Here is a 23,914-nt window from a genome sequence, read left to right as displayed (position 1 = left end):
GCTCGATGCCGCGTCTGGGTGCCAGCAGTGTTGGTTCTTTTCGGGCTTGTGTTTTGTGTGTGATAGTGCAGCTTCTCGCTGTGGGCTGTGTGCCAGGAGGTTCAGCTTGTTCCTGCTTTGTTTTACCTTCTGCCAGTAAATCCTATACTACGGAGAAAGGGCAGCCGCTGACAAGGAGCCGGCGTTGCCCGGGGGTCCGCCTGGGGCAGCGGACGGAGGGAGGCTGGACACAGGAACACGGTACCGCTCGAGGTAGTCCTAAGGGTCAAGCGATCAAGCAACAAGTTGCAGGAGCATGCAGGAGGAAGAAAATCCCTTAGACGCGATACCCGGAGGCAGCCGACTGACCACTGTCAGTCGGATATAGGATTCGAGACGTCCGCTGCCGCCACAAAGCTGGCGGCCGCGGACGGAGAAAGGGCAGCCGCCGACAAGGAGCCGGCGTTGCCCGGGGGTCCGCCTGGAGCAGCGGACGGAGGGAGGCTGGACACAGGAGCACGGTACCGCTCGAGGTTGACATAGGATTGACTGGCAGAAGGTAAAAAGTGCCTCAAGCAAAACAAAGCAGGAACAAGCTGAACCGGCAGGCACACAGTCCACAGCGAGAAGCTGCACAAAGGTAGTCCTCCTCGCTAGCCTCCGAGTCAGCGGTAGCAGAGAGGTACTGCGAGGAAGGCCAGCGGTGGTATTTCTCAAGCGCCAGGTGGACAGAGAGGTCAAAGCGGCGAATCTGTGACTGGACCCGCGGGAGAAACGGAGAAAAAAGTGCCTCAAGCAAAACAAAGCAGCAACAAGCTAAACCTGCAGGCCCTAAGGCACATAGCGCACAGCGAGAAGCTGCACAAACACACACGGTATAGGATTTACTGGCAGAAGGTAAAAAGTGCCTCAAGCAAAACAAAGCACACACAACAAAACAAGACCAAAAGTAACCAGCACGACTGGCAACTGTCAGCAGACCCGGCTTCGGCACCGGCACTTTTTACCTTCTGCCAGTAAATCCGTATCTTTTTCGCCAGCCCACGCGCGAAAGGCAGACAAGCATGTGTCTGGAGGAGGTTGAACATGTAGCAGGAGCGCAATGAAGTTTTACTCGCAGAAGGTACAAAGTGCCTAAAGCAGCACATAGGATTTACTGGCAGAAGGTAAAAAGTGCCTCAAGCAAAACAAAGCAGGAACAAGCTGAACCTCCTGGCACACAGTCCACAGCGAGAAGCTGCACAAACACACACAAAACACAAGCCCGAAAAGAACCAGCACTGCTGGCACCCAGACGCGGCATCGCCAGCCCAAGCGCGAAGCCGCGCAGACAAGCAGCCTAAGGGTCAAGCAATCAAGCAACAAGCAGCAAAGCAGAATTCAGGAGGATGGGGACGTCCGAAATGAAACTCCCTTAGCAGGTAAGAGATGAAATTTGAAGTTACCAGAGAGAGTATAGGATTTACTGGCAGAAGGTAAAAAGTGCCTCAAGCAAAACAAAGCAGGAACAAGCTGAACCTCCTGGCACACAGTCCACAGCGAGAAGCTGCACAATCACACACAAAACACAAGCCCGAAAAGAACCAGCACTGCTGGCACCCAGACGCGAACCAGAAACAGTGGCGAAGATGCAGCTTCGTTTCATAGGTCCTTTCAAGATACGTGAGAAAGTTTCGGATAGTTCAGTTCGATTGGAGTTTACAGCAAGGTTTCAGCATTTGAAGAAAACAGTTTTCAATGTGTCGAAGCTCAGATTGTATCATGTTCGTGACGTTGATGTGGAAAATTCAGTGGCACCACCATTGCCATTGATTCAACAAGACAGAGATCATTACAAAGTTGAACGAATTTTAGCACGTCGTGGAAAAGGTAATCATATTTGGTCAAGTGGAAGGGATACGTCGTGGTTGAGTACCCGTGAATTTAAAACGGATGAAATGAAGAAGATGACTCGAGATTTTGATGTGTCGATTCGATGATATTTGCAGCGAAGACAATGTGAAAAAGATTCTCAATTGTTGTGCTAGTGGGAGCGAATGAGAGGATTGATTGAGTGCTGACTGTAATTAGACAATAGGTGTCTGAGGCAGATTCCATAGTTAACCAATTCCACTATATATAAGGAGAATAGATTTCACGTGCTAGGTTTACTTATTGTAGATACTGTTGGTTTCTTGAAGGAACTGCTGCGCATCACTCGCGTTGTTATTTGAATCATTTAGGAACTCATCTTAACTCTACGTTGGCTCCATCTTCCAGCACTGAGCTCCTCCAGTTCTTCCAGCTCCTCGTTTTCTTCCTTTTCCTCGTTTGCCTGCCTCTCGGGCATCTTCACTGTCATCTAGTCCGGCGTAAGGCACCAGCACAAGTCACTTGCTCGACCTACCTTCATCGACTCTGTCTCGATCAGCTTGTGGACTCTCAGCACGAGGCGGGTCTCGCGCAGCTTCTTGAAGAGTTTGTGGTTGTGCAGCGGCAGCGTTAACTCCTCCTCTTCGCCGTCCGGCAGCTGCTGCAGGTCCACTTGCACTGACCCCACCAGATCGTCGCTCGTCACCTGAGAAGGTAAACCCGTCAGATGAATCAGCCAGCTCCAGCAGGTGTCCGGCAGGCGCTTACATCGTCCTTGTCCCACAGGGTGACGCTGAGCACCTTGGTCTGACTCGTCATCCTCCACTCGAACTCCTGCTCCCACTCGGGGTTCACGTTCTTGTGCAGCACCTCCGATGCAAACGTTGACAGACCCGAGCACGCGTTCACGAAGAGCACGCAGTAGGGGTCACAGCCCGAGATCAGGTCCATCCTCGGCAAGTTAGTTGCTCGTACCAGCGTTACCCTCAAAAGCTTCACCAACGTCGGAGCTGCTGCCGTGTGAATATCTTGCTCTTGCTCCTTCTGCTGCGCCATGGCAGCAGCGATGGCTGATGGGGCGATTTCCTTCCCTATGCTTGTCAAGAGATCGAGGACTCGCTGCTGGCTGCCCAGAAGTTTGACTTGTCCGATCTGCGTCCCGATCTGCCGTCGGATGCCCTCAAGATCATGAAGCTCCAGCAGCTCGCTCTTCCTCCTCTCCGAGATCTCCGATGGCTCCATGCCGTAGCGGTTCATCAGATCAGCAGACGCCACGATCTCGTCCTCGTTGAACATCGGGTCATCCCGCTCCCTGTCTTCTTCCTCCTCCGGATGAACTTTGTCTCTCTCCATCTCCAACGCTCGTCGAGCGATCGTAGCAAGGTCCTGAGTGTCGAGCGAGACGCCTCCGGGAAGCAGAACCAGCCTCTCCTCCTCAAGGTCCCGCTCAAGGATGCGACGCTGGCTCTCCTTGGACGTCAACGTCTCGCGCTCCTTCACAAGCGCCTCTTCCAGCTTCTGGTTCGACACGAACTGCTGCATCCTTATCGCCTTCCTCAGCCCATGCCAGAGAGTCTCCAGCAGGTCCTCCACCAGCCCAGTCGTGCCCTCCGTCTCCTCCTTGACCTTGGCGTACGCGTCCACCAAGATGGCGAGGAAGACATTGAGCAGGATGAAGAAAGCGATGAACAGATAAGACCACAGAAAGATGTGAAACGCACCGTCAGGAGCTGCGTGTGACATCTAAGGCTGCATGTCAGCATCAGCCCGCGCCTCCTCTGCTCGCTCACCGACGCGTAGAACTGAGTCGTGTCGAGACTGAGCAGGAAGATGAGGAGCGTCAGAGAAGCCGTCGACATGTCCTTCATGCCCTGTCACATCATACCTTGTCAGCTCCTTCCTCCTCTTCCCCTCTACCCTGCTGCTCCTCCCTCTTCCTCTTCCTCCCGCCTCCACCTTCCTCCTCCTCCCGCCGCCTTCTCCTTCCTCTGTCTTCCTCCTCTTACCACCTCCTCCTCTTTCTTCCGCTTCCTCCCTCCTCCCTCATCGCTCCTCGTTCTCACCTCGTACTGATGACCAAACAGCATGTGTCCCACCACGGAGTAGCCATAGAACACGACAGCAAACAGCAGCATGAAGTGCCAGAGGTCGCTGGACGCGCGTGCGATGGTGCGAGTCACGAGGCCCATGCGCTCTTGGAAGTCAAGAGACTTGAGCATGCGCAGCACGAAGAGCACGACGCTGACTCCCGCGAAGAAGGAGTAGAGGTTCATCGACCCCGAGACCGTCCTCGCCTGCTCCAGCAGCAGCAGCAGGTCCATCTCTGCCTGGTTATCTGTTCGGAAGTGCCTTGCCTTGGCGTTCCCTGACTTGAGCAGAGGAATTTGGAAACCCGTTCCTGTCTGCACAGTTGTGATCCCCTTGCGCTGCCCTGTCGAGCCGTACTGGGGCCCGTAGAAGAGCACAGGGTAGTTGGACTTCATGTAGAACTGGCGGCAGTCGAAGTAGTGGAGGAGGCAGGTGATGATAGTCCCCCACATGAAGGCGAAGTGCGTCCAGTCGATCCAGTTGAAAGGATGCGATAGGTAACCTGTCAGGTTGTACTTGCGGATCTCGCCGAGCAGCTCTGTGACCTCCATGTAGCTGTTGATGAGGAGAAACCCGACGACGAGGACGAACAAGAAGATCTGCATCACGGCCTTGGGCCCCGCGAAGAAGTCAACGGAGAAGGAGTTGACCTTGTAGTCCCAGGGGATCCTTCCTGTCTTCTGCCAGGTGAAAATGAACTCGTGCAGGGCAAAGATGTTCTTAGGAGCGTTGTAGGTCAGGAACTGTACCTGTACTTCCTCCGTCTGCGAGTCTATGAAGGACCCGTCCTCTGCGAACTGAATCATGCTCTGCGCCAGCATCTGCGTCAGTCGCTCGTCGAAGTAGAGCTTGAAGGTGTCCGCCTCAGACGGCATGATGAGCTTGCGGTCCTTGTAGGCTACCTTGAAGCTGGTGGCGTTGATGGACGCCTCCTCCTCAGAGATGAAGCCGTCCATGTTCGTATCGAAGAAGTTGGTGTCGTACTTGTGCGGGTAGAAGCCGATGGGGAACGAGAGGTCTGTCTCTCCTTGTGACACGATCACGTGTCTCTCAAGGGGCGCGTAGAACTTCTCGGGGAAGAGCTTCGGGTTGTACATGCTGCTGAAGGACATGAAGGACGGATCGTACCCGAAGGGTGTGTCATCGAGGGTAGAGGAAGGGCAGGTAACGACGCCCTCTACTGACTTCATGAAGCTTTGAACATGCTTGTTCACGCTCTGAGCGCAGGACGTCGGTTTCATCCTTCTCTGTGAGATCACGATGGCGCCGACGATCCTGTTGTAGGGAGTAATCTCACGGTTCTTGGGCTCGAAGGGAGGAACGATCTTAGGCGGGCCCTCGCTCGCATTGCGGTACTCCCACACGCTGAACTTGTAGTCGCTCGGGCACGTGGCGCTCGCTGTGAACCGCTCCGCGTTGCTGCAGGCGGGGAAGTTGCCTGAGGTTGGACACATGAGGAAGGGACATCTGTTGTCGATGGCGTCTCTGGCGTCAACCTTGCAGAAGCTGCAGATGTCGCAGGTTCCCAACTCCTCTGAGCTTGACGAGCTTGGTTTTACGCAGAACAGTCCGTCATCGCAGTCGTAGTGAGCTTGACATGCACCACCTGCAGCTCAGCTGTCAATGGCTGACAAGACCAAATTCCTGTTTCTCACCTCGCGCGCCCTTGTTGAAGAGCCAGCTGGTACGGATCGCCATCTCTTGCTGAATGTTGAGGAGGGGACAAGCGCGACCAAGCGCCTCCTGCATCCTCTGCCGATGATCAAGCAGAAGGTTGACGATGGTTGCCACATGGACGTTCGAAGTCGCAAACACCACACTCGACAGGTTAACGGAGGAGTCTTGGTACGTCACATTGAAGGTCGCCTGCTGGGGGAGAGCTAGAGTCTGGTTGAGAATGTCCTCGACTATCTTCCTCCAAACCTCATCGACAGAGATGTTTCCACACACAGAGCTCAAAACCGACGAGCTGTTGCCGGGGTTGGTAGAGGAGTTGGCAGGCGACGGCATGCCGTCCATGGGGTCAGTTGTGCTGTCAGCTGGGGGTGCTGGCATGTTGACAAGGAAAGACAAGCTGACAGCTGGAGGTCCTAGGAAGTAGGTAGCGTAGTAGATGTAGCTAGGGCTGGACAGTGTAACCTCAGGGTACTGGTTGCATGCAATCACTCTGACCCGAAAGTATTTCCGAGAGGTCGCGCCCTCGTAGTAGAGCAGGATCTTAGAGCCGCTCCTGACAGTATTGGGGCAGGTAGCAGAATCTCGCCAGTCGGTGCAGTCACAAGTAGGAGTCGGCTGAGCGTCGGTTGAAAGAGCATAACGCATGTAGGTGGAGTTGGAAGGACTCGTTACCTCGACCTCTGCCATGGCAACCCCGTACAGGCCCTCATTGTGCAAAGGTCTCAGGATATGTAGCACTCTCCTCAACACGGGGGTATCAGGGTTCACAGGGCAAGCAGAACCGGTACCCCACGTGGCACAGAAGCCTTGGTTGTTGACACTACTGTCCGACTTGAAGGACACCTTCATGATGCCCGTGGGGGACGTGACTTGAGGATTGATCTGATCCAAGCTCCCGCACAAGGTCGCGAGCAAGGCTGACGGCGAGCAGCTCACACTTGTACAGGAGTAGATATACACCTTGTCGTACTTGCATGAGCTATGATATTGCACGTCGAACCGTTGAAATGTCAAAGTCACGCTGCTGTTGCTCGGAGACGCGATGGTCCAAGAGCAGTCAGTGTTGTAACTGTAGGTGGTGTAGCCCGACGTCAAGAAGCCAGCGGCGCTTGTAAGAATTTGACCCGTGTTAGGGCAGTTTGACACAGCTCTCAGTGACTGCTTGTTAGCCCTCGACGGTAGCCATCCGTGCGTGTTCCCAGCAGATTCCCGGCTGTTCCGTACATCCTCACGCTGAGCGCTTGTGTGCAAGGAAGAAGATGCAAGTCGATGTTGGGGTTCAGCTGGACCTACGTCCAGTTCGTCTTGCCAGGCTGGCATGATGGGAGTAGCAGCTTGTAGCAGCTGCCTCCTTGGAGTAGCCTCGCGTTCTCGAGAGCGTCGGGTCCCGGAAGACCCGTCGCAGCTGGACCCTGACCGAACGATTGTTGCCTTGTTGGCCTGTGCATACGGGCTTCCGCTGACATTGGGCAGAATGCTGCAGTAACCCACCTGTGCGAGATTTACTATAGGAAGACCTAGCCGAAAGCATACCTTCACTATAGTCTCCAACACACCAGTCACTGAGTCCTTGAGGTCGATCCTGCCGCTGACCCCGTACTTGGAGGTGAAAAGGTAGCCCATGTCTGCCCATCAGATCTTCAGAGCCCTCCGCCCCTCTCCATGCTCTGTACCTTGCGGGTTGAACGTGTCGCAGAAGGCAACCTGAGCCTCCAGCGGCGAGCGACACAAAGTCTTGATAGCGTTCTCCCCGTACACAGCGTTCTTGATGACCTCGCGCAAGTTTCCGTATTCGATCGCGGTCTTGCGCGTTGGTAGACGTGAGAAGGAGCTGTAAAACTTTCTCAGCTCGCTCAGCATACACGAATATCGCTACCTCTGCGTAATTCCATACAGCGAAGTCACAGCTTGATTCTCCACCAGCTCCTCTACAGAAGATTCTTGGTAGAGGACGAGCGTGAGCTCTCCGTCTGGAGCCTCGAACGTCAGCTGAGTAGCGTTGGTGTCGCTCTCCAAGAGAAAGTCTCCCATGGTCTCGCTGTAGATGTTGTAGAAGAATCGCACCCTCGACGCGTCCGCCTCGAGCTCCGAGTCCTTGAGAGAGATACCAAGCTCGCTGCTACTTCGCTTCACAACGTCCTCTAGCGTGATGGTGAGACTTGTGACGTTCTTGTACTTGCCGCAGTCTTTGATACATCCGAACCTCCCGAAGCCCGGATACTCGTCCGGCCCATCACATGTCCCGTCCCCACACACAGGATCGCTGAAGACCACTTGAGCGATCCCGCGGAACCTGAAATGTCCGTGAGTAAGGACGAGCACATGGTCGCCTACCAGGAGTAGAAATCTTCTGATGTGCTCAGAAATCCAGTCGAACCCAGACCTGAGTTCATGTATCCTCCGTTGCCCAGCATGGGCAGGTTGCTCCCCACAAGGTCGATGACAGAGCTTTCCACATAGTAGGACGACTCGATGTCTCGCTGCATGAAGAGGAAGGAGACGTAGACGAGGAAGAAGATTGACGTTCCGAATAGCCGCACGTAGGAGGAGGAACGAGATAGCTTCTCGCGTACTTTGGTCAGGAGCCCGTCAATCTGAATCTCCCTGCGAACTACAGGATCGGTTCTGCTCCTTAGCCCGAAGAGCTTCTGTAACTCTGTGTCCCTGAGGACTCCCTCCACCTCGTTGACGTCATGTACCAACGTATCAACCGGATGTTTGATCAACTTCTCTATCTCCTCCTCTTCCACTTTCCTCACATTCTTCTCTCCTCGCTTCTTGAGCACTGACGCCACAACGGTTCCCTGCATGTTGAACGCGTCTGCTACCTGCTCTCACTGTCTTATCTCTTCTTCTGGTGTGCTGCGGTTCACCCCGGGGGTTGTGTGCAGCCTCTGATTGCTTTCTCCGCCCGACCACAGGGGGGGGGCGTCAGTCCCGAGGTGCTACGACCTGCTACGCTCCCACATGAGCGACATCATGGTAACTCCGAGCAATTCGGACATCAGCATCGAGATAGGGGGTGGTGTCGTAGGCAATAGCAATAGAGAGGGTAGGGGTACACAACGTAGGGGTCCAGATATAAAAAAAGTAAGAGGTTTACTGGGTGAATCACAGATTACCACCCCCCTTGTTTCGAAAGTCAACAGCCACCCCTATTACCTCTACCTGGAAATCCCAAGCCTCAGTGAGTTGAGGTCGGGCATTCCACCCCCTACCCCAGACTTCCCCTGCCCCCACCCCTACCAGATTCTTCCCCACCGTGATCGTGTATAGTAATCGAGACCCGTAATGATTTTTAAGTTTACTCTAGTTCCGAACTCTCGGGGCCGCCGGGAGTCTCCGGGCCGGCGGTTCACGGTTCAACGGTTGCCGCCAACTCGGCAAGGCGCGGCCGTCGGACCCGGTGACCTGGGGCCGGGACTACGCCGTCGGACTCTACTCGGAGTACCGTACAGTACGGCCCGGGCCTCTTCTTTCTCTCTCCTTCTTTCTCTCTCCTTCTTTCTCTCATCATCTTGGGTACTGTCTCTGGCAACTTCAAATCCTGGGTAGATAACATTACCTTGCCTCCAACCTTGTATTCATACTAAGACCTGCGTTGTTTCGACAACCTCCTTTCTGTATCCGATCACTTGCTGCACTGATAGTCATCGCATCTCGAGCAACACGTCCTTAATCTCACAACCATTGATTATCTCAAATGGAGTCAATCCTGAGGCATTACGCACTGTAGATTTCCAAACGGTCTCCGAATGAGTCAAGTAGACATCCCAAGTCTTGTGAGGATATTTCATACAGAAAATTCGTAACGCATCCACAATCATGCTGTTGAATTTTCAACTCTACCATTGGATTGAGGATAATATACTCTAGAATGTCGAACGTCAATACCCATCAGGTTGAAAACTTCGTCCCAAAATGTTGAATTGAAAATGCTTCCATTGTCAGACAAGACTTGCTTACAAATTCCCTGATTTCTGTACACAGTCTCGAAGAACCCACGAACTGCTTGCTTCCACGTGATCGACTCATGCTGAAAAATGATCAAGAAATACCAAGACTGAGTACTTATCCTTTGTCGTTGGAATTGAAACTCAAGCTCTCCAAACCAGCTTGCAACGGAATACTCTAGAGTCATTTCTCCAGTCGACATGCTCGTATCATTTTGCATGCCTACTAAGTACTGCACCAGCCATCATGGGATCATTCTAGCGCTGAGGGGTCGACCTGCCAACGATTGCGATACTGCATCCTTGGGGGACAAAAGGGAATCACACCGTACATGCACCCGACAGGCGAGACGCGACCTGCCAAGTTTGAAGATGCTCTGAGCGAATGGAGCGCAGAGTCCAAAGCCGTGCAAGCATGGAGGAACCACGAGCGGAATCTCGAGACTTACACCGCGACTCAAGGCACCGATGAGACCTGCTTCATCGTTGGACAAGAGGATCAACTCAAAACCGTAAGCTGAGGGAGCCGGGACTCATAGTAGACTCAGTCGATAGAGCCGACAAGTCTATCATGTGGAAAGCACCTTACAGGCCGCAAAGATCGTAGATAGCATCTTTGGGGACCAGAGCCCAGCACCCTAGCGTACTAGCATGTAAATTCACGGCCTTTATTCAAGAGGACAGGTACAAATGTGGGTTCTTCGGCGCGTTATTGCATTTTGTACTCGTTGCTAAGAACCTGTGGATCTCGCCGGCATTCAAAGGTGTGCCATCGGAACTGGGCACACTGAGGGGACACACCATCAGGGATCATACGTCTCCCAAGAGAAACGCTGGTCGAGATACGTTGCATATCCAGGAACTTCCAATGGGCCTCGCAGTGGAATCGAAATTCAAGGATACAGAACGAAGACTCCATTCGAGGTACTTGGTTGCCCATGACATTGCAAGAAATCCAACAGTTTGAAAAACAAGGTATCGTCCCATTTAGAGAGCAAAGTCTGCTCAAGATTATTGCAATTCTTGTAGTATTTGAACCTTGCAACACATGTTGTGCACAAAGGCACACCGTGCCACTTTCGAATGCTGGTCATCTCTCTCATCTGTGGCATGACACCTGCCATGGCATGCAGCACCCCCTAAACTCCCCGCCATAGCGCCCCGAACACACTGCATGTGCTGCTTTCGATCAGAGTGTTCTTCAGGACAAAAAACCTTGCCCTTGTCTGACAGAGGCTCGGACGTCGACCTGAGCTTGGCCAGCCCTTCAGTCTTGTCCCCAATGGAGTTTGCCATCTTCAAGCGTCAGCTTCCATATCAGAAGGGAGGAGATGGATTCACACCTCAAGCAGCGTTAGTCTATCACCTTATTACATCGCCACGGCCAGCTTCTTACCATGGAGCGCTACTCTACCCTGTGTGCAGACCTGGACATTTTCGACCCCTACTCTGTTCTCTGGGCTGGATGGTACCCTCCGTCAAGCGGACGAGCCGGATCTGGTCCTCCCTCCCCTACTGCCTTCCTTCCTGCGGGTGCATCAGGCCCTGGTTGACCGTGGAGTGCCGCAAGAATATATTGACCTCGGCGAGCTGATAGCGCACGTCTGAGCAGCGAGATCCCATCGCCCGCTCTCTTTCAACTTGCGGGCGGACCTCCCTGTATCCCCCCCCAAGCCTTCAGTCACAGGGCGGTTGATGCAGAGTTTCCCCTGAGCAGGGCGCAGTTATCCCCAGCTCAGGAAGCTCTTCCCGGGCTCACGGCAGCTATGCAGTGGATCTCTACCCACCCGAGTCAGCGAGTCAGCCTTTGAGTCAGTTCCCCCTGCAGCCCCTGCTTCGGAAGCCTCAGAGCCCCCAGCGGCGCCTGCACTGCCTCCATCACCCAGAGGAAGAGCAGAGGCGAGGCTGGTCTATCAAGTTATGGATTTCAGTGATGGCCGGTACTACCCAAACATATTTTACATGGGTGAATTTGGATTGTATTTCAGTTTTGTGAGTAAAATTATCCACATCCCCCCTTGTCCGTGAGCATGACAGCTCAGCCTCAGAACACGCTATGAGTGGTCTACTTCCTTCGCATCTTCAGCCATCTGAGCAGTTCCTGACATCTTCATTCGCCACCCATCACTAACTAACGTATCCTCGATTGAAATCAATACTCGCCACCTGGACCATTGACCGCTCCTCCCCTTTCTTCCACATGTACTGCTCTAGCGCCCCGTCATCCTTGACAGAGGCTATTCGGAACAACATTCCATCCTCCGGCGGAACGACAAAAACGATCCTTATCGTCCACGTCCCACCTGGAGGAATCCCCAGAGCCTCAAGAGCTGTCAAGAAATACGAGAGCTTGAGAGAGTGATCCTTTGCCACCGTCAGCTGAAAAAACTGCACGACCTTGTCATCCTTATCTACAATGATTGCGTCCCAGCCACCTTGAAATTCACTGATTGGCTTGAGACACACCCTCGTGTGGGGAAGAGAGTCCGTGTCTTGTGACGGATTCAAGATTACAACGAGATTGCATGCTTTCAAAACTTCAGGCTCACTTGATCCACGGTAAGTTATGCTCAGGTCTCATCTCACTTCCTCGAAAAAGAGCATCTCCAAAAGATACCCATGCATGGCTCGCGGGCCTCTAAAGGCCGTCAACATTCTTCTCAGTATGTCAACCGCACCCGCGGACGCCGCAAGATTGCTGGCTACGTACTTGCTCACAGGAAACCTGACCACCTTCTCCTGAGTTACCAAAGTAGCAGTCAGCCTGTTCGTCAGATCCCCCGAGGAAGCGCCTACATGGCCCCGAAAAAGATCTTGTAAGTTTGGAGCACATAAAAGCGCAAGATCCAAGGACCGCAGGACCTCCGCCGCAGTCATGTCGAACATGTACCGACATGACCCACCTGCGAGGTAGTGCTTATGCCTCACTCGCTCTTCTTTCGATCTCGGCCGTGTAGTCATCTTGAAACCCAAAACCTCTCCTGTCACATTCATTTCCAAGGTGGGAGCCACCTTGTTGTAAAACTCGTCAAACTGCACTGCCTCTAGATATTCATCGATCCTCCATGATGGAACTATGTGCTCCTTCAGCCCCAACTCTCGATCCTCTTCATCGTAGGTCTTTCCTCGAGAAGCCATTGACGTCACCACCACAAGACGTCGATTTTGCCTGTCAGCATCCCGCCATCCTATACATGCTACCAAAGCTCTCGTGTGAGATTCTTGGTGTGTCAAGTAGCCATCGAGCACCAGGAGGCTCTTTTTGCCGTCTAACAACCCTTCAAGCAACAGTTTCATCTGTTCCCCCTCAGACTCCTTTGCGACAGAGCATGTTCTTCTCTTGTTGCCTGTCACCTCCACGACACAGGTGTTGCTTCTGGCCTTCAGCCTGATGCATTTGAAGCTCCACTCATTCCTATCCAGCGTCATACAAAACGAAAGAGTTGTTGTTGTCTTCCCTGTTCCTGGAGAGCCTTGTATCCATCCAAGAGCACCATGCTCTAGCACTTGCTCTCGCAGGAAACGGAACTGCTCCAGGAAGGCTTTTCGGCAGTAGAGAAGAAGCTGCTCTCCGCTGTTTACATTTGTGCCCCTTAAGTAAGAGCAATCTAGACGGAAGTATTTCTCCTCCTTGCAAAACCCCATACCGTCAAGCCGAGCTTCTGACTCTGTCCAGGTAAAAGCTGCCTGCTTCTTTTCCTTCATTTCCTCTCGAAGCTTCGCCTTTTTATCTCGAAGCTGTCTCTCTCTAACTCCAAGCTGTTTCTTGTCACCTCGAAGCCGTTTCTCTCTGGCCGCAAGCTGTTGCTTTTCACCTTCAAGCTTCGTTTGTTTCATGATCAAGACAGGCTTCATATTGGGGTCTTGTGCCTGGCTGATCTCTTGCTCTACATCAGCCATGGTTTGGTCTACTCCATCAATCTTTGCCTCTACTCCCTTGATCTCGTCCTCTAATCCATTAATCTTTTCCACTACTCCCTTGATCTCGTCCACTACTCCCTTGATCTCGTCCACTACTCCATTGATCTTTTCCACAACTCCCTTGATCTCTTGCACTGCAGCAGTGATGGCTTGATCTGCTTTGTTGACTTTTGTTTGTACCCCCCTAGCCTCTTGCTCTACAGCTGAATTCGTCTCCTCCTCCTCCAGCTCTCGAACTCTCTTGGCCATGGTAGCGGCAGCGGCAGTGGTAGCGGTGTGTTCGACGAGAATGTCCTACAGGAGCAGGAGAGATTTTTACTTGACTGACTGGAAAAGAAGGGCAAACCGGAGCAAACAAAGGAGACCTAAAACGAATCCGCCTCAGCCATTCCACCGGAGAAAGGATCAGGCAGCGCAATCCACAGGGAGCAGTAGGGGGGACAGGGGGGGAGGAGGACGAGGAGGGGAGGGGGGGGGAGGGGGAGGGGGAGGGGTAGATGTAGATGTAGATGGAGGAAGAGATGGAGGAGGAGATGGAGATGTAATAGATGATGGAGATGATGGTAATCATGACTACTGGGAAGGAGAAGAAGGATATTCGTGCTTACTTAGTTTAGACGAGCAGCTCGTGATGGACGTCGAGGTCCCTGCAGCTTGTCCGGGGGTTCAATCAGAGCAAGCGGGCAAGGTCTGCCGCTTCGTCGCTATCGCGACTTCTCATGCCTTGCAGGCGTCTGCATGCGCAGGATGTCCAAATCAGTCGCTTTGCGCGTCCGGGGAGGCGCTCAAGGTTTGAGTGTTGCTGGTTGAGTGAGATTTGAGAGAAAGTGAGCAGCAGGACGAGGCTGTGGAGGTGATCGGTAAGCGACTGGAGAGCGTAAGGCACAAGATCCTGGTGCTGTCCGGCAAGGTGAGGGCTAGGGGCGAGCAGGAGGTGTTGTGTCTCAGGCTTCTCTGCAGGGAGGAGTAGGGAAGAGCTCGTTTGCTGCTCAACTTGCATTCGGACTAGCAGGCAAAGACGTGCAGGTGACCCTCCCTCCCCCTTTCCTCCTCCCTCCCTCTTCCATCCCTCCTCCTCTCCCTTCTCCTTCTCCCTGCTTGCTCCCTCTTCCTCCTCGACCTCCTGTCTTTGCTGACTGCGCCTCAGGTTGGCCTCCTCGACATTGACATCTGCGGGCCAAGTCAGCCCAAAATGATGGGAGTGGAGGGCGAGCAGGTGCAGCCGCGTGCTGCTCCTCGTCGTGACTTCTCCTCTCCCTCAGGTGCATCAGAGCGGGCTGGGCTGGGCTCCCGTCTACCCGCTCGACAACCTCGGCGTCATCTCCATCGGCTTCCTCCTCCAGCACCCGGACGAGGCGATCATCTGGCGCGGGCCCAAGAAGAACGGCATGATCAAGCAGTTCCTCAAGGCTCTCCTCCTCCTCCTCTCCTTCAGCTCATCTCCCTGCAGGATGTTAGCTGGGGTGATGAGCTGGACTACTTGATTGTCGACTGTCCACCTGTGAGGCATCTGCTGCTTCAACCCTTCCCTCGTCCTCGTCCTCGCACTCGTTCTCTCCATGCTGCTGCTCCTTCACCCCCACATCTGTTCTCGCCCCTTGACAGGGACACAGGGCACCTCGGACGAGCACCTCTCGGTCTCGCAGTATCTAGCGAGCAGTAAGGTGAAGGATGAGGATGAGGATGAGGAGGAGGAGGAGGAGGAGGAGGAGCTGAGGGAGCACAGGTGGACGGGGCTGTGATCGTCACAACCCCGCAGGAGCTCTCGTTGCTGGACGTGCGCAAGGAGATCAACTTCTGCCGGTCAGAGGAGACGAGGAGTGCGATGGGGATGAGGAGGGAGGGAGGGAGGAGGCTGATGTGGATGAGGAGGGAGGGAGGGAGAAGGCTGATGGGGATGCAGCAAGGTGAACTTGCCGGTGCTGGGGGTTGTGGAGAACATGTCAGGCTTCGTCTGTCGCAAGTGCGGGGTTGAGAGCCTCATCTTTCCTCCCACCACCGGCGGCGCTCAAGCTATGGCGAATGAGATGTCAGTCGATCCCCTGCCTGCGTACCTGCCTGCCTGCGTTACTTCTCCCTCACCCTCCACCCCCCCCTTTGCCTGACGTGCTGTCAGGAACGTCTCCTTTCTCGGGTCCCTCCCCCTCGACCCAGAGCTCATGCGGTGCTGCGAGGAAGGAAAACCTTACTTGCCGGGATTGCACACGCACACGCCCGAGGAGCTGGAGGTGCGCGCAACAGATGATGATGATGATGATGATGATGATGATGATGATGATGATGATGATGATGATGATGATGATGATGATGATGATGATGATGATGATGATGATGATGATGATGATGATGATGATGATGGAGATGATGGAGATGATAGAGATGATGGAGATGATGATGGAGATGATGATGGAGATGATGATGATGCTGAAGAAGAAGATGGAGATGATGGAGATGATGGAGATGATGGAGATGATGATGGAGATGATGATGATGCTGAAGAAGAAGATGATGATGATGGAGATGATGATGATGGAGATGATGGATATGGATATGGATATGGATATGGATATGGATATGGATATGGAGATGATGGAGATGGAGATGGAGATGATGATAGAGATGGAGATGATGATGGAGATGATGAGGATGAAGATGGCTTAACAGCAATTCTGCAGGAGGAGATGGCGAAGCTCTCCAAGGGACAGCAGGCGCTGCAAGCCATCGTGGTCTCATCACTCTCTCCTCTATCGCTGCCTCTCACGCGTCTCAGGACGCCATTCGTCAACAGCTGCCTTGACCCCGAGTGGAGAGGTGGAGGACGAGGGAGGGAGCAGAGGAGAAATGTAGCCTTTATCGATGATCTCGCTTTTTCTAGGAGGAACCGTCGCCATGCTCAAGCTGGTAGGCCTCAACGAAGGTTCGGAAGGAGAGAGGAGTGAAAGGGTAGCCGTCACCCGCGTAGAATTTGTTCTGGTCAGTCGTCAGCAAGAAGGTGAAGTGGGACGAGGTGTAGGTTAACCTGGAACTCCACCCAATGTAGACGAATGTCATGCAGACACGCGCTCAACGTCTCCATCACCATCAGCACACTGAGAGCCAAGTCACGCCTGTATCGCCACATGCACTGCTAGCGACTGCTCGTCCTCATCAACCTTCTCATCCTCCTTGTTCGCTTTCCTCCTCCTCCTCCTCCTCCTCCTCCTCTCATCTACCTGAAGGTCATAAACGCCCAGACAGCGAAGGCACAGAAGACAGCGAGCCCCTGACCCCACACGCTGACGCCCTCGAGCTCAAGGGCGGCGAGCATAACCTGCCAGCACATCACGCCCTCCCCTCCTCTTCTCCTTCTCTCACCCGCTCCCAGAAGACTTCCGATAGGCCTACGAAGGAGTCAGAGAGGAAACGAACTGGCAGGCAGGAGGAAGGAAGGGACTGAGGCTTCACCGGCATGTGCGAGGGAGAGCGCCCAGAGACGGAGGTAGGAAGCTGTGTTGGAGACTGTGCCGAGGACGAACTCGATGGTGTGAATGCTCTGATGAATCAGCACCTCCCCCATGTCGAACTCTCCTTCTCCTTCTCCTTCCCCATGCCCCTGCGAGTTGTCCTCTGCGTCCACCGGCTCGTATCCGTTCTTGTGCTCCGCCTGCATGAGTAGCGGCTTCGGGAAGAGCATGCAAGGAACCGCGATGAGCGCGACGATGACTAGGATCGTCTGCACAGTGGCTTGACCAGGATATAGCAGCCGCTCCTTGGGGATAGGACTTCCAACCTCAAGCAGCATGCCCAGCAGAGTGTCCAGCAAGGGAGGAGCTGGGAGGCCAAGGCCAACCCAGTCGGTGGACCACTTGTAGATGATGAGGAAGCAGAGGTAGCCGAAGATGGAGAGGAGGAAGACGTACTCAGGGATGTTCTCAAAGAGCAGATCCTTCCACTTGCGGAAATAGACGCAGTTGAGAGTCTTGCACGCCAACCCGAAGACCATCTGCGACACTCCGATGATGATAGAGATCTTCATCTTGAACGAGTTCTGATACCCCAACTTGTTCTCTGCGATCCCCCAAATCGGATCCACTCCGTAGGGCGGGGGCGCGACGGGAGCAGCATCGTAAGAGGAGCTGCCAGCACGGAGGTGGAGGGACCAGTAGGACCAGGGGAGCAGCGACTGACCGAAGCACTCGTTGTAGACGCTACCGCAGTAGATGGAGAAGAGAGACATGAGGAGGAGCACGTAGCGGCCGCCGAAGGCAGGCGACACGAGCTCATGCAGGCGCTTCCCCGCCCAGTCCTTCTCCTTAGAGATGAGGAAGATAGCGGCGAGGAGCATGAGAAAGCCATGCCCCATGTCTCCGAACATGATCCCGAAGAGGAAGGAGTAGGTCACCGGATAGAACATCCCCTGCCGGTCAACGTCAGCCCTCCTCCTCCTCTCCTCCTCCTCCTCCTCGGCTCACCGGGTTCAGCTCTAGGTACCTGGGAGTGCCATACGCATCGTTGAGCGCCTGGAAGGACTCTGTGAGCTTGTTGGTCTTGATGAAGGTGGGAGGCGTCAGGTCCGCCTTGAGCACGTGAACCACTGAAGGCGTCGCGGCTCCCGATCGCTTCATCCCTCGTTGCAAGGCGCTGCGGAGGGCAGGAAGGGACTCGACAGGAACCCAGCCTTCAGCTATCACCGTGCGATTGGAGACGAGGGTGTTGAACAGGTTCATGGTCGCGAAGATCGCTTTCTCCTGCAGCACCATCCTCTCCTTCTCTCCCAGACTTCGCGCTAGCTTGCCCACCAGCTCGGCTTGTCGCCGCTCGGCGGAAGAAGTGATGGCGACGTGGTCTTGGATGTCGCGCTTCAGTTGCCGCAGCAAGTTCGTTCTCTCCGTCAGCCCCTTGGGCACGTGGTACCGATGCGCCTCCATGGTCGCGCAGAGCTTGGAGATCTTGTCCTCAATCACTCGACCGGAGAAGAAGATGGCGAAGGCTACTTTCTCCACCTCCTCTGCTTCCCCTGAGCTGCTCGCCTGCCGCATCCCAGCTGGTCTTGAGGAGAAGTGCACGATAGCGTTGCCTCGCGTCACCCGCCAGATGACGCGCGTGAAGGTCTCGCGCTTGTCCACGGGAAGAACTCCGAACATGGACCGCAAGGTCTGTCCCTCCCTCCCTCCCTCTTCCATCATCAGCGCTCCCGTCTCTTCCTCCACATCCGCTGACGTCACTCTCGAGGGCTCAGCTCGCAGCAGCTCCTCGTCCGCTCGCTGCACGACCATCAGGTGCTCTAACTTCTCGTGGTAACTTCGATCCATCGAACGCTGCCTTCCGTCCATCTCCTTGATTTCTCGCTCCAGCTCCGTCAGCTCCTCGTGCAGGTCCCCTAGCCCAGCTGAGCCTCTTCCAGGCTCTTCATCGAGGGGGAGGGAGTTAAGGGAGAGGCCCAGGCGCCTGGCCTTGTCGCGGAAGAGGCGGAGCTGTCGGAGCAAGTCGTCGCAGAGTCTCACTTCTGACACCCACGGGCGTTGGAAGGCTGTCTTGTCCTTGTTGGCATCGCTGTCGATGAAGTGCATGCATTCAAGCCGTGCAAGCTCGTCTACACTGTCGTGCGCCGCCTCTCGCTCCATCAAAAGCTGCACCAGGACCATGCGCTCCGATCGGAACGCATCCTCTGGGTGAGGCGACCGGAGCCTCTCGTGTATGTCCATTTCACACGCCTAAGGAGAAAGCGTGAGACTCAAGCTAAACCCCTCCCCTCTCTCTTGTCGTCCTCCTTCTCACTCCCCTCTCTCTTGTCGTCCTCCTTCTCACTCCCCTCTCTCTTGTCGTCCTCCTTCTCACTCCCCTCTCTCTTGTCCTCCTCCTTCTCCCTCCCCTCTCGCACCTCTATCCCTCCTTGGCACACCTAAGCAGGCACACACCACAACCCCTCTCTCTCGTATCTCTCTACCCCCCCACCTCTTTTTCCTCTTCCTTCTCCTTCTGATTCTCCTTCTACTGCTCCTCCTCCTCCTCCTCCTCCTGCTTCTACTTCTCCTCGTTCGTCTCCTCCCCTGCATGTTTTCGTGTCGCTTCGCAAAATCGGATTAAAACCTTTATAAAGCTAGCTGGGAGGTCAGGCATCGCCCACTCGAGAAACGTGCAACACCATGCCTGAGCTACACAGGGCGAAGAGCCATGCAGGCCAGCATGCAGGCAGCATGCAGGAGGAGAATCGGGAGGAGCATGAGGAGCGGATCAGTGGCGGAGAGAAGAGGGGAAGGGGAAGGGGAAGAGGATGGGAGAGAAGGGAGAGGGGGAAGTCGATGGTGAATGTTCAGGAGGAAGACGCTAGAAGAAAGAAAGGAGTTGGAGGAGGAACTAGTTTGCTGCTAGGGAACTTGCTGGAGCCAAGGATGTCTGATTGCATGCTCAGATGGGCCCCTTGTTACCGCCGCATTATCGAGATCTTACAAGGTGGCAGCTTCGCTTCTGACGAGAACATCTTCACTGAGATTGCGGCAGCGCTGGCAACAAGTGGCAGTTGGCGGCTAGTGCGGCAGGTGAGGCTTGACGCGAAATGGCTGCACAGATCTAGTCGCGTTGTTGTAACCTCATCTAATAACTGTTGTCTGGTGTGTGTGTGTGTGTGTGTATTTTAAGCTGATCTAGCAGCGATTGTCTTGGCACTGGCAGTCGTCGTTTCATCTTCATCGCACCAGGTAGCGTGTGGTTGTCTGGAAGCACAAGGTGACTCTAATGGCAGCTGGTGCTGATGTCAAAGGATGCTCAACGACACGGCGGGGATGGGGTATCATCTCTTGCGCTGTCTCACTCACTCACTCACTCACTCACTCACTCACCCTTCAGGATTCTGTGCTGGTGAAAGGAGTCCAGCAGATGCACAGCCGCATGTCTGCTCGTGCAGCCTTTCCCTCCCTCGTTGACTTGCTCTTCAGACTGTCGCCTCGAGTTCTGAGCCTCGACAAGGTTGAGCTGCTCAAACAGGTCCAGTCTGCGTTGCCTGGCTTGTCTCACCCTCGCATAGGCCAAGAAAGACTCGGCAAGGAGCAAGCAAACGCTTGAGGAGGCGGCAGCTGCTTACCTCAAGGCAAGGGCGATGTGCGCAGGCTTCTGAGATCTTGTTGAGCAATGAGGCAGGTGAGAGATGAGGTGAAGAAGCTGCAGGCGATTGTGCACAAGGAGCGGGTGAGCACGGACAAGGTGCGTCACTGTGAGGCAGGCAAGGCGAACTGACTCGGTCAGTGAAGGCCAACGGGTTGGAGGAGGAGTCGGACAAGGCGGAGCGCCTGGCAGCACAAGCGCTGGCAGATGCCAAGAGCGTCAAGAAGAGGCTTGCTGCGAGACGTGCGGCAGCCAAGGAAGCGTTCCGTCGAGCGCAAGGAGTCGCTTTCTTCGCGCTGGTGGAGTCGCACAGGCTGAGACTGGTGTGAAGCTGAATATGAGCGTGTGGCAGGAGTCAGGAGCGAAGGCTCAAGACGCCATTGACAGGGAGGGGAAGACGAGGAGCGACGAGGTGAAGTAGGAGGCTGAGGGGAGGTGCTGACATAAGATGCAGAACAAGGTCTCTCATCAGATCCAAATCGTCGACGACAAGATCCAGAAGATGGACAAGGAGCTGAACGTGTGGAAGCGAAGGCTCGTCGCTCAAAGGGGTTGGATCCCTTTCAATCAGGTTAAGCTCTTCCTCTCTCACCTCCTCAGGCTTACTAAGGTCGCTTCAGGCGGCATGAGGGGTAACAAATCGTGTAAATAAGTTTCAGTGAACCTGCGCGTACCGACGTCGCTCCTCGACCATCAACAAGGGAGAGGAAAGGGAGAAGGACTGGAGGGCGGAGGACGGGAGGGAGGAGGACGGGAGGGAGGAGGACGGGAGGGAGGAGAGTCGGCACGTGGAAGATGGCACAGGCCTGGGATTGTTGGTGGAAGGAAGGAGTGACAGAGAAGGCTGGACTGGAAGGAGGAGAACGAGCAGGAGGAGGAAGGGGAGGAGGAGAGAGGGAAGGGGAGGAGGAGAGAGGAGGAGGAGGAGGAGGAGAGAGGAGGAGGTTCTGATCTGCGTGATCTATTCTTGCCACATGCTCATCGCATCCCCCAGAAGATCGACGAGTCCATCATGATCTTTCCCTCCTTCTTGATCATCACGTACGAGTAGTCCGGCAAGCCGCTCCCCAAGCACAAGCTCGACTCCAGCTGGACTTCCGTCTCCCTCCCTACGCGGGTGGGGACGCTGTTGATGAGGTTGGTCGAGATGGAGCGTATGGGGATGGGCAGCGTCAGGTCCCTCTCTGCTCCAGCCGCCGCCATGCGCGTCAGGAGCATGACGCCTGCGCCGCCATGGATGCCCCCGAGAGCCGTCGCGTGCCTGTCTGTGATGGAGGTGTCGGCAAAACTGCTGGATCCCTCGGTTCTGAGGTTGCGGAGAGGAAACAGCTCCTCCTTGCTCTGCGGCACGCGATCGTGCTGCAGGGGGCGGAGAGAGAGAAAGGCGTTGAGCACTGCCAGGGTGGTGGGCTGCATGAGGGGATGGGCTATGAAGGCGTAGAAGCTGCCCATGGGCATGAACTTGATGTGCCGCATGTTGGCTAGAGTGACTCCTGCCTCTGTCGCGACTTCTCCGTCCACGAACCCCAACGTCTTTCCGATCTTGCGCAGCTTAGTGGTGAACACGAGCTTGTCCCCGCTCCCCACGTCGAGGCTCCTGTGAGCGCGAGAGAAGAGCTGAACGCTGAGGCCTGTCCTCATCGACCTGTCCCATGCGGCGCATCCCGCCACCGTGCTGATCTCGTCGAACATGGCGGTGACGGCGGAGAGGCAGACGCGACCGTCAGGGTTGCAGGACCACGAGGGGACGCGAGCGGCGACGAGGCTCTCATGCTGGTCGATGCGACGCACCTCGAGCTCTCCGCCATCCTGCGGCTCTCGCAGCCCCATGAGGCAGCTGAACCTCCCGGCCCTCGCCCGCCCGCTGAACCTCCAGATGGTCGACGCCGCTCGCGCCATCGTCACTCCCTCTGGGGGTGGGGTAATGGTGGGTCATCGTAGGGGTGGGGGTAGATACGTTTTGAAGGCTGGGTATGGGATGGAAGGTGAGGGGACGGAAGGCATGGCGCTGCGACTGCTGATGCTCATGGCGTTGATGAGCGGCCAGTGCGCGATGCTGCTTCCTCCTAGCGACCCTCTTGCTGCTGCTGCTGCTGTTCCTGCTCTTAGTTCTACTCCTCCTCCACCTGCCGCCTCTTCTTCCTTCGTTCGTCGTCCTCACCGTCTTCCTCGCTCGCTCGCGGCTCCGCCCCCAACACTTCGAGGAGGTGGGGAGGATCAGGCAGGGAACGAGACCTTCAAGGCCTCCGGTGTTTCTCATAAACCCCGACAGCGACAGACGGGCAGGAGCTTGAAGTACGCAGGTGACGAGGAGGTGTACGAGGATTTCTTGGGCCAGGAGGTGCTGGTGGAGGTGGAGGGCGGGGGCGAGTACATGGGCTACATGCGATCCTTCGACGCTCTCGGCAACTTCATCTTGGAGAACGCGACAGAGCTGGTGCACGAGGGGGAGCACAAGGAAGACAATCACATCTTCAAGAGCATCGACCCGGACATCTGGAGGGGAAAGACAAAGTACCTCGGCTCCTGCTTCGTGCATGGCAAGTCGGTCCTCGCCATCGCCCTCACTCAGGGCAGCCAAGACATCGAGAATCCCTTCCCCGAACACGAGCATCCTCACCTTGACGCTGCTGCAGAAGCCGAAGAGGTACCCCAAACCCCACCCTTCTCCTGTTCCTCCTCCTCTCCCCCCTTCTCCCCTCCTGCTTTCCCTGCCCCTGCCCCTGCTCCTGCTCTCAAGCTTCTTTGCGGACTCATCGTCTTGGTTTCAGGAATCTGATTTCGATAAACCCGCTCTCATCAAGGAGCTCGCCGAGTATCAGGATGACTAGAGCAGCCGCTGCTGCTTCACTTGGAGATGGTGAAAGTTTTCAACCTGCAGACAGAGAGTGAGAAGAGAGGAAGGAGAGAGGAAGGAGAGAGGAAGGAGAGAGAGGAGGGAGAAGGCAAGGTGAGGAGCCGAGGACGGGGAGTTGACAAAGGAAGGGCCAACTGAAGCACAGAGGGAGGGCGAAGAAGCTGGTGAAGTGTAGATAGAGAGGAGACGGGGGAAGGGAACCGACATGTTGGCTGGAACATGTCCAAGCGAGTTGAGTAAAGTTTCGCCATTCATGACCTGCCGAACTTTGACTGAGCCGGAGGAGGAGAGAAGGGGGAGAGGAGGAGGGGGAAGGGGAGGTGGGGAGGAGGGGGGAGGGGAGGGAGGGGGAGGGGGAGGGGGAGGGGAGGGAAGGGGGAGGGAAGGGAGGGGGAGGGGGAGGGGAGGGAGGGGGAGGGGAGGGTCGACCGTTGGGTGGGTCGGCGTGGTGGAGGAGTGGCGGAAGGCGTCGTTTAAACGTCCGGGCGCCCCGTAGGAAAAAGGTGGT

The 23,914-nt window shown here is 55.2% G+C and overlaps 7 protein-coding genes across 7 annotated transcripts; 3 read left to right on the top strand and 4 right to left on the bottom strand.

Annotated features, from left to right (window-relative positions):
• Positions 1-2,197: 2,197 nt before the first annotated feature.
• GUITHDRAFT_121057 (hypothetical protein) lies at positions 2,198-8,405 on the bottom strand (the record flags this gene model as incomplete). Its single annotated transcript, XM_005819677.1, has 10 exons — positions 2,198-2,320; positions 2,366-2,536; positions 2,599-3,573; positions 3,621-3,701; positions 3,894-5,524; positions 5,574-7,086; positions 7,129-7,220; positions 7,269-7,426; positions 7,472-7,888; positions 7,930-8,405. The coding sequence occupies 10 exons, from the start codon at positions 8,403-8,405 to the stop codon at positions 2,198-2,200; spliced, it is 5,637 nt and encodes a 1,878-aa protein (XP_005819734.1).
• Positions 8,406-11,675: 3,270 nt separating this feature from the next.
• On the bottom strand, positions 11,676-13,718 carry GUITHDRAFT_121056 (hypothetical protein; the record flags this gene model as incomplete). Its single annotated transcript, XM_005819676.1, has 2 exons — positions 11,676-12,096; positions 12,166-13,718. 2 exons carry the CDS (start codon positions 13,716-13,718, stop codon positions 11,676-11,678), a joined length of 1,974 nt encoding a protein of 657 aa, XP_005819733.1.
• Positions 13,719-14,100: 382 nt separating this feature from the next.
• Positions 14,101-16,130, top strand: GUITHDRAFT_121055 (hypothetical protein; the record flags this gene model as incomplete). Its single annotated transcript, XM_005819675.1, has 11 exons — positions 14,101-14,157; positions 14,200-14,259; positions 14,308-14,379; positions 14,430-14,495; positions 14,617-14,685; positions 14,732-14,932; positions 15,083-15,133; positions 15,196-15,272; positions 15,373-15,498; positions 15,586-15,697; positions 15,831-16,130. The coding sequence occupies 11 exons, from the start codon at positions 14,101-14,103 to the stop codon at positions 16,128-16,130; spliced, it is 1,191 nt and encodes a 396-aa protein (XP_005819732.1).
• Positions 16,131-16,443: 313 nt separating this feature from the next.
• On the bottom strand, positions 16,444-19,153 carry GUITHDRAFT_158958 (hypothetical protein; the record flags this gene model as incomplete). Its single annotated transcript, XM_005819674.1, has 5 exons — positions 16,444-16,558; positions 16,682-16,779; positions 16,824-16,849; positions 16,914-17,865; positions 17,921-19,153. The coding sequence occupies 5 exons, from the start codon at positions 19,151-19,153 to the stop codon at positions 16,444-16,446; spliced, it is 2,424 nt and encodes an 807-aa protein (XP_005819731.1).
• A 441-nt stretch (positions 19,154-19,594) lies between these two features.
• On the top strand, positions 19,595-21,178 carry GUITHDRAFT_148388 (hypothetical protein; the record flags this gene model as incomplete). Its single annotated transcript, XM_005819673.1, has 10 exons — positions 19,595-19,753; positions 19,861-19,901; positions 19,950-19,987; positions 20,088-20,146; positions 20,295-20,432; positions 20,586-20,648; positions 20,696-20,872; positions 20,902-20,961; positions 21,004-21,120; positions 21,170-21,178. The coding sequence occupies 10 exons, from the start codon at positions 19,595-19,597 to the stop codon at positions 21,176-21,178; spliced, it is 861 nt and encodes a 286-aa protein (XP_005819730.1).
• A 349-nt stretch (positions 21,179-21,527) lies between these two features.
• Positions 21,528-22,448, bottom strand: GUITHDRAFT_148387 (hypothetical protein; the record flags this gene model as incomplete). Its single annotated transcript, XM_005819672.1, has 1 exon — positions 21,528-22,448. One exon carries the CDS (start codon positions 22,446-22,448, stop codon positions 21,528-21,530), a length of 921 nt encoding a protein of 306 aa, XP_005819729.1.
• A 475-nt stretch (positions 22,449-22,923) lies between these two features.
• Positions 22,924-23,380, top strand: GUITHDRAFT_148386 (hypothetical protein; the record flags this gene model as incomplete). Its single annotated transcript, XM_005819671.1, has 2 exons — positions 22,924-23,196; positions 23,321-23,380. The coding sequence occupies 2 exons, from the start codon at positions 22,924-22,926 to the stop codon at positions 23,378-23,380; spliced, it is 333 nt and encodes a 110-aa protein (XP_005819728.1).
• Between the last annotated feature and the right edge of the window lie 534 nt (positions 23,381-23,914).

Source organism: Guillardia theta (assembly GCF_000315625.1).
Source record: "Guillardia theta CCMP2712 unplaced genomic scaffold GUITHscaffold_211, whole genome shotgun sequence".
NCBI lineage: Eukaryota > Cryptophyceae > Pyrenomonadales > Geminigeraceae > Guillardia > Guillardia theta.
The sequence above is the reverse complement of the archived record's forward strand: the minus strand, read 5'-3'. Positions and strand labels throughout refer to the sequence as shown.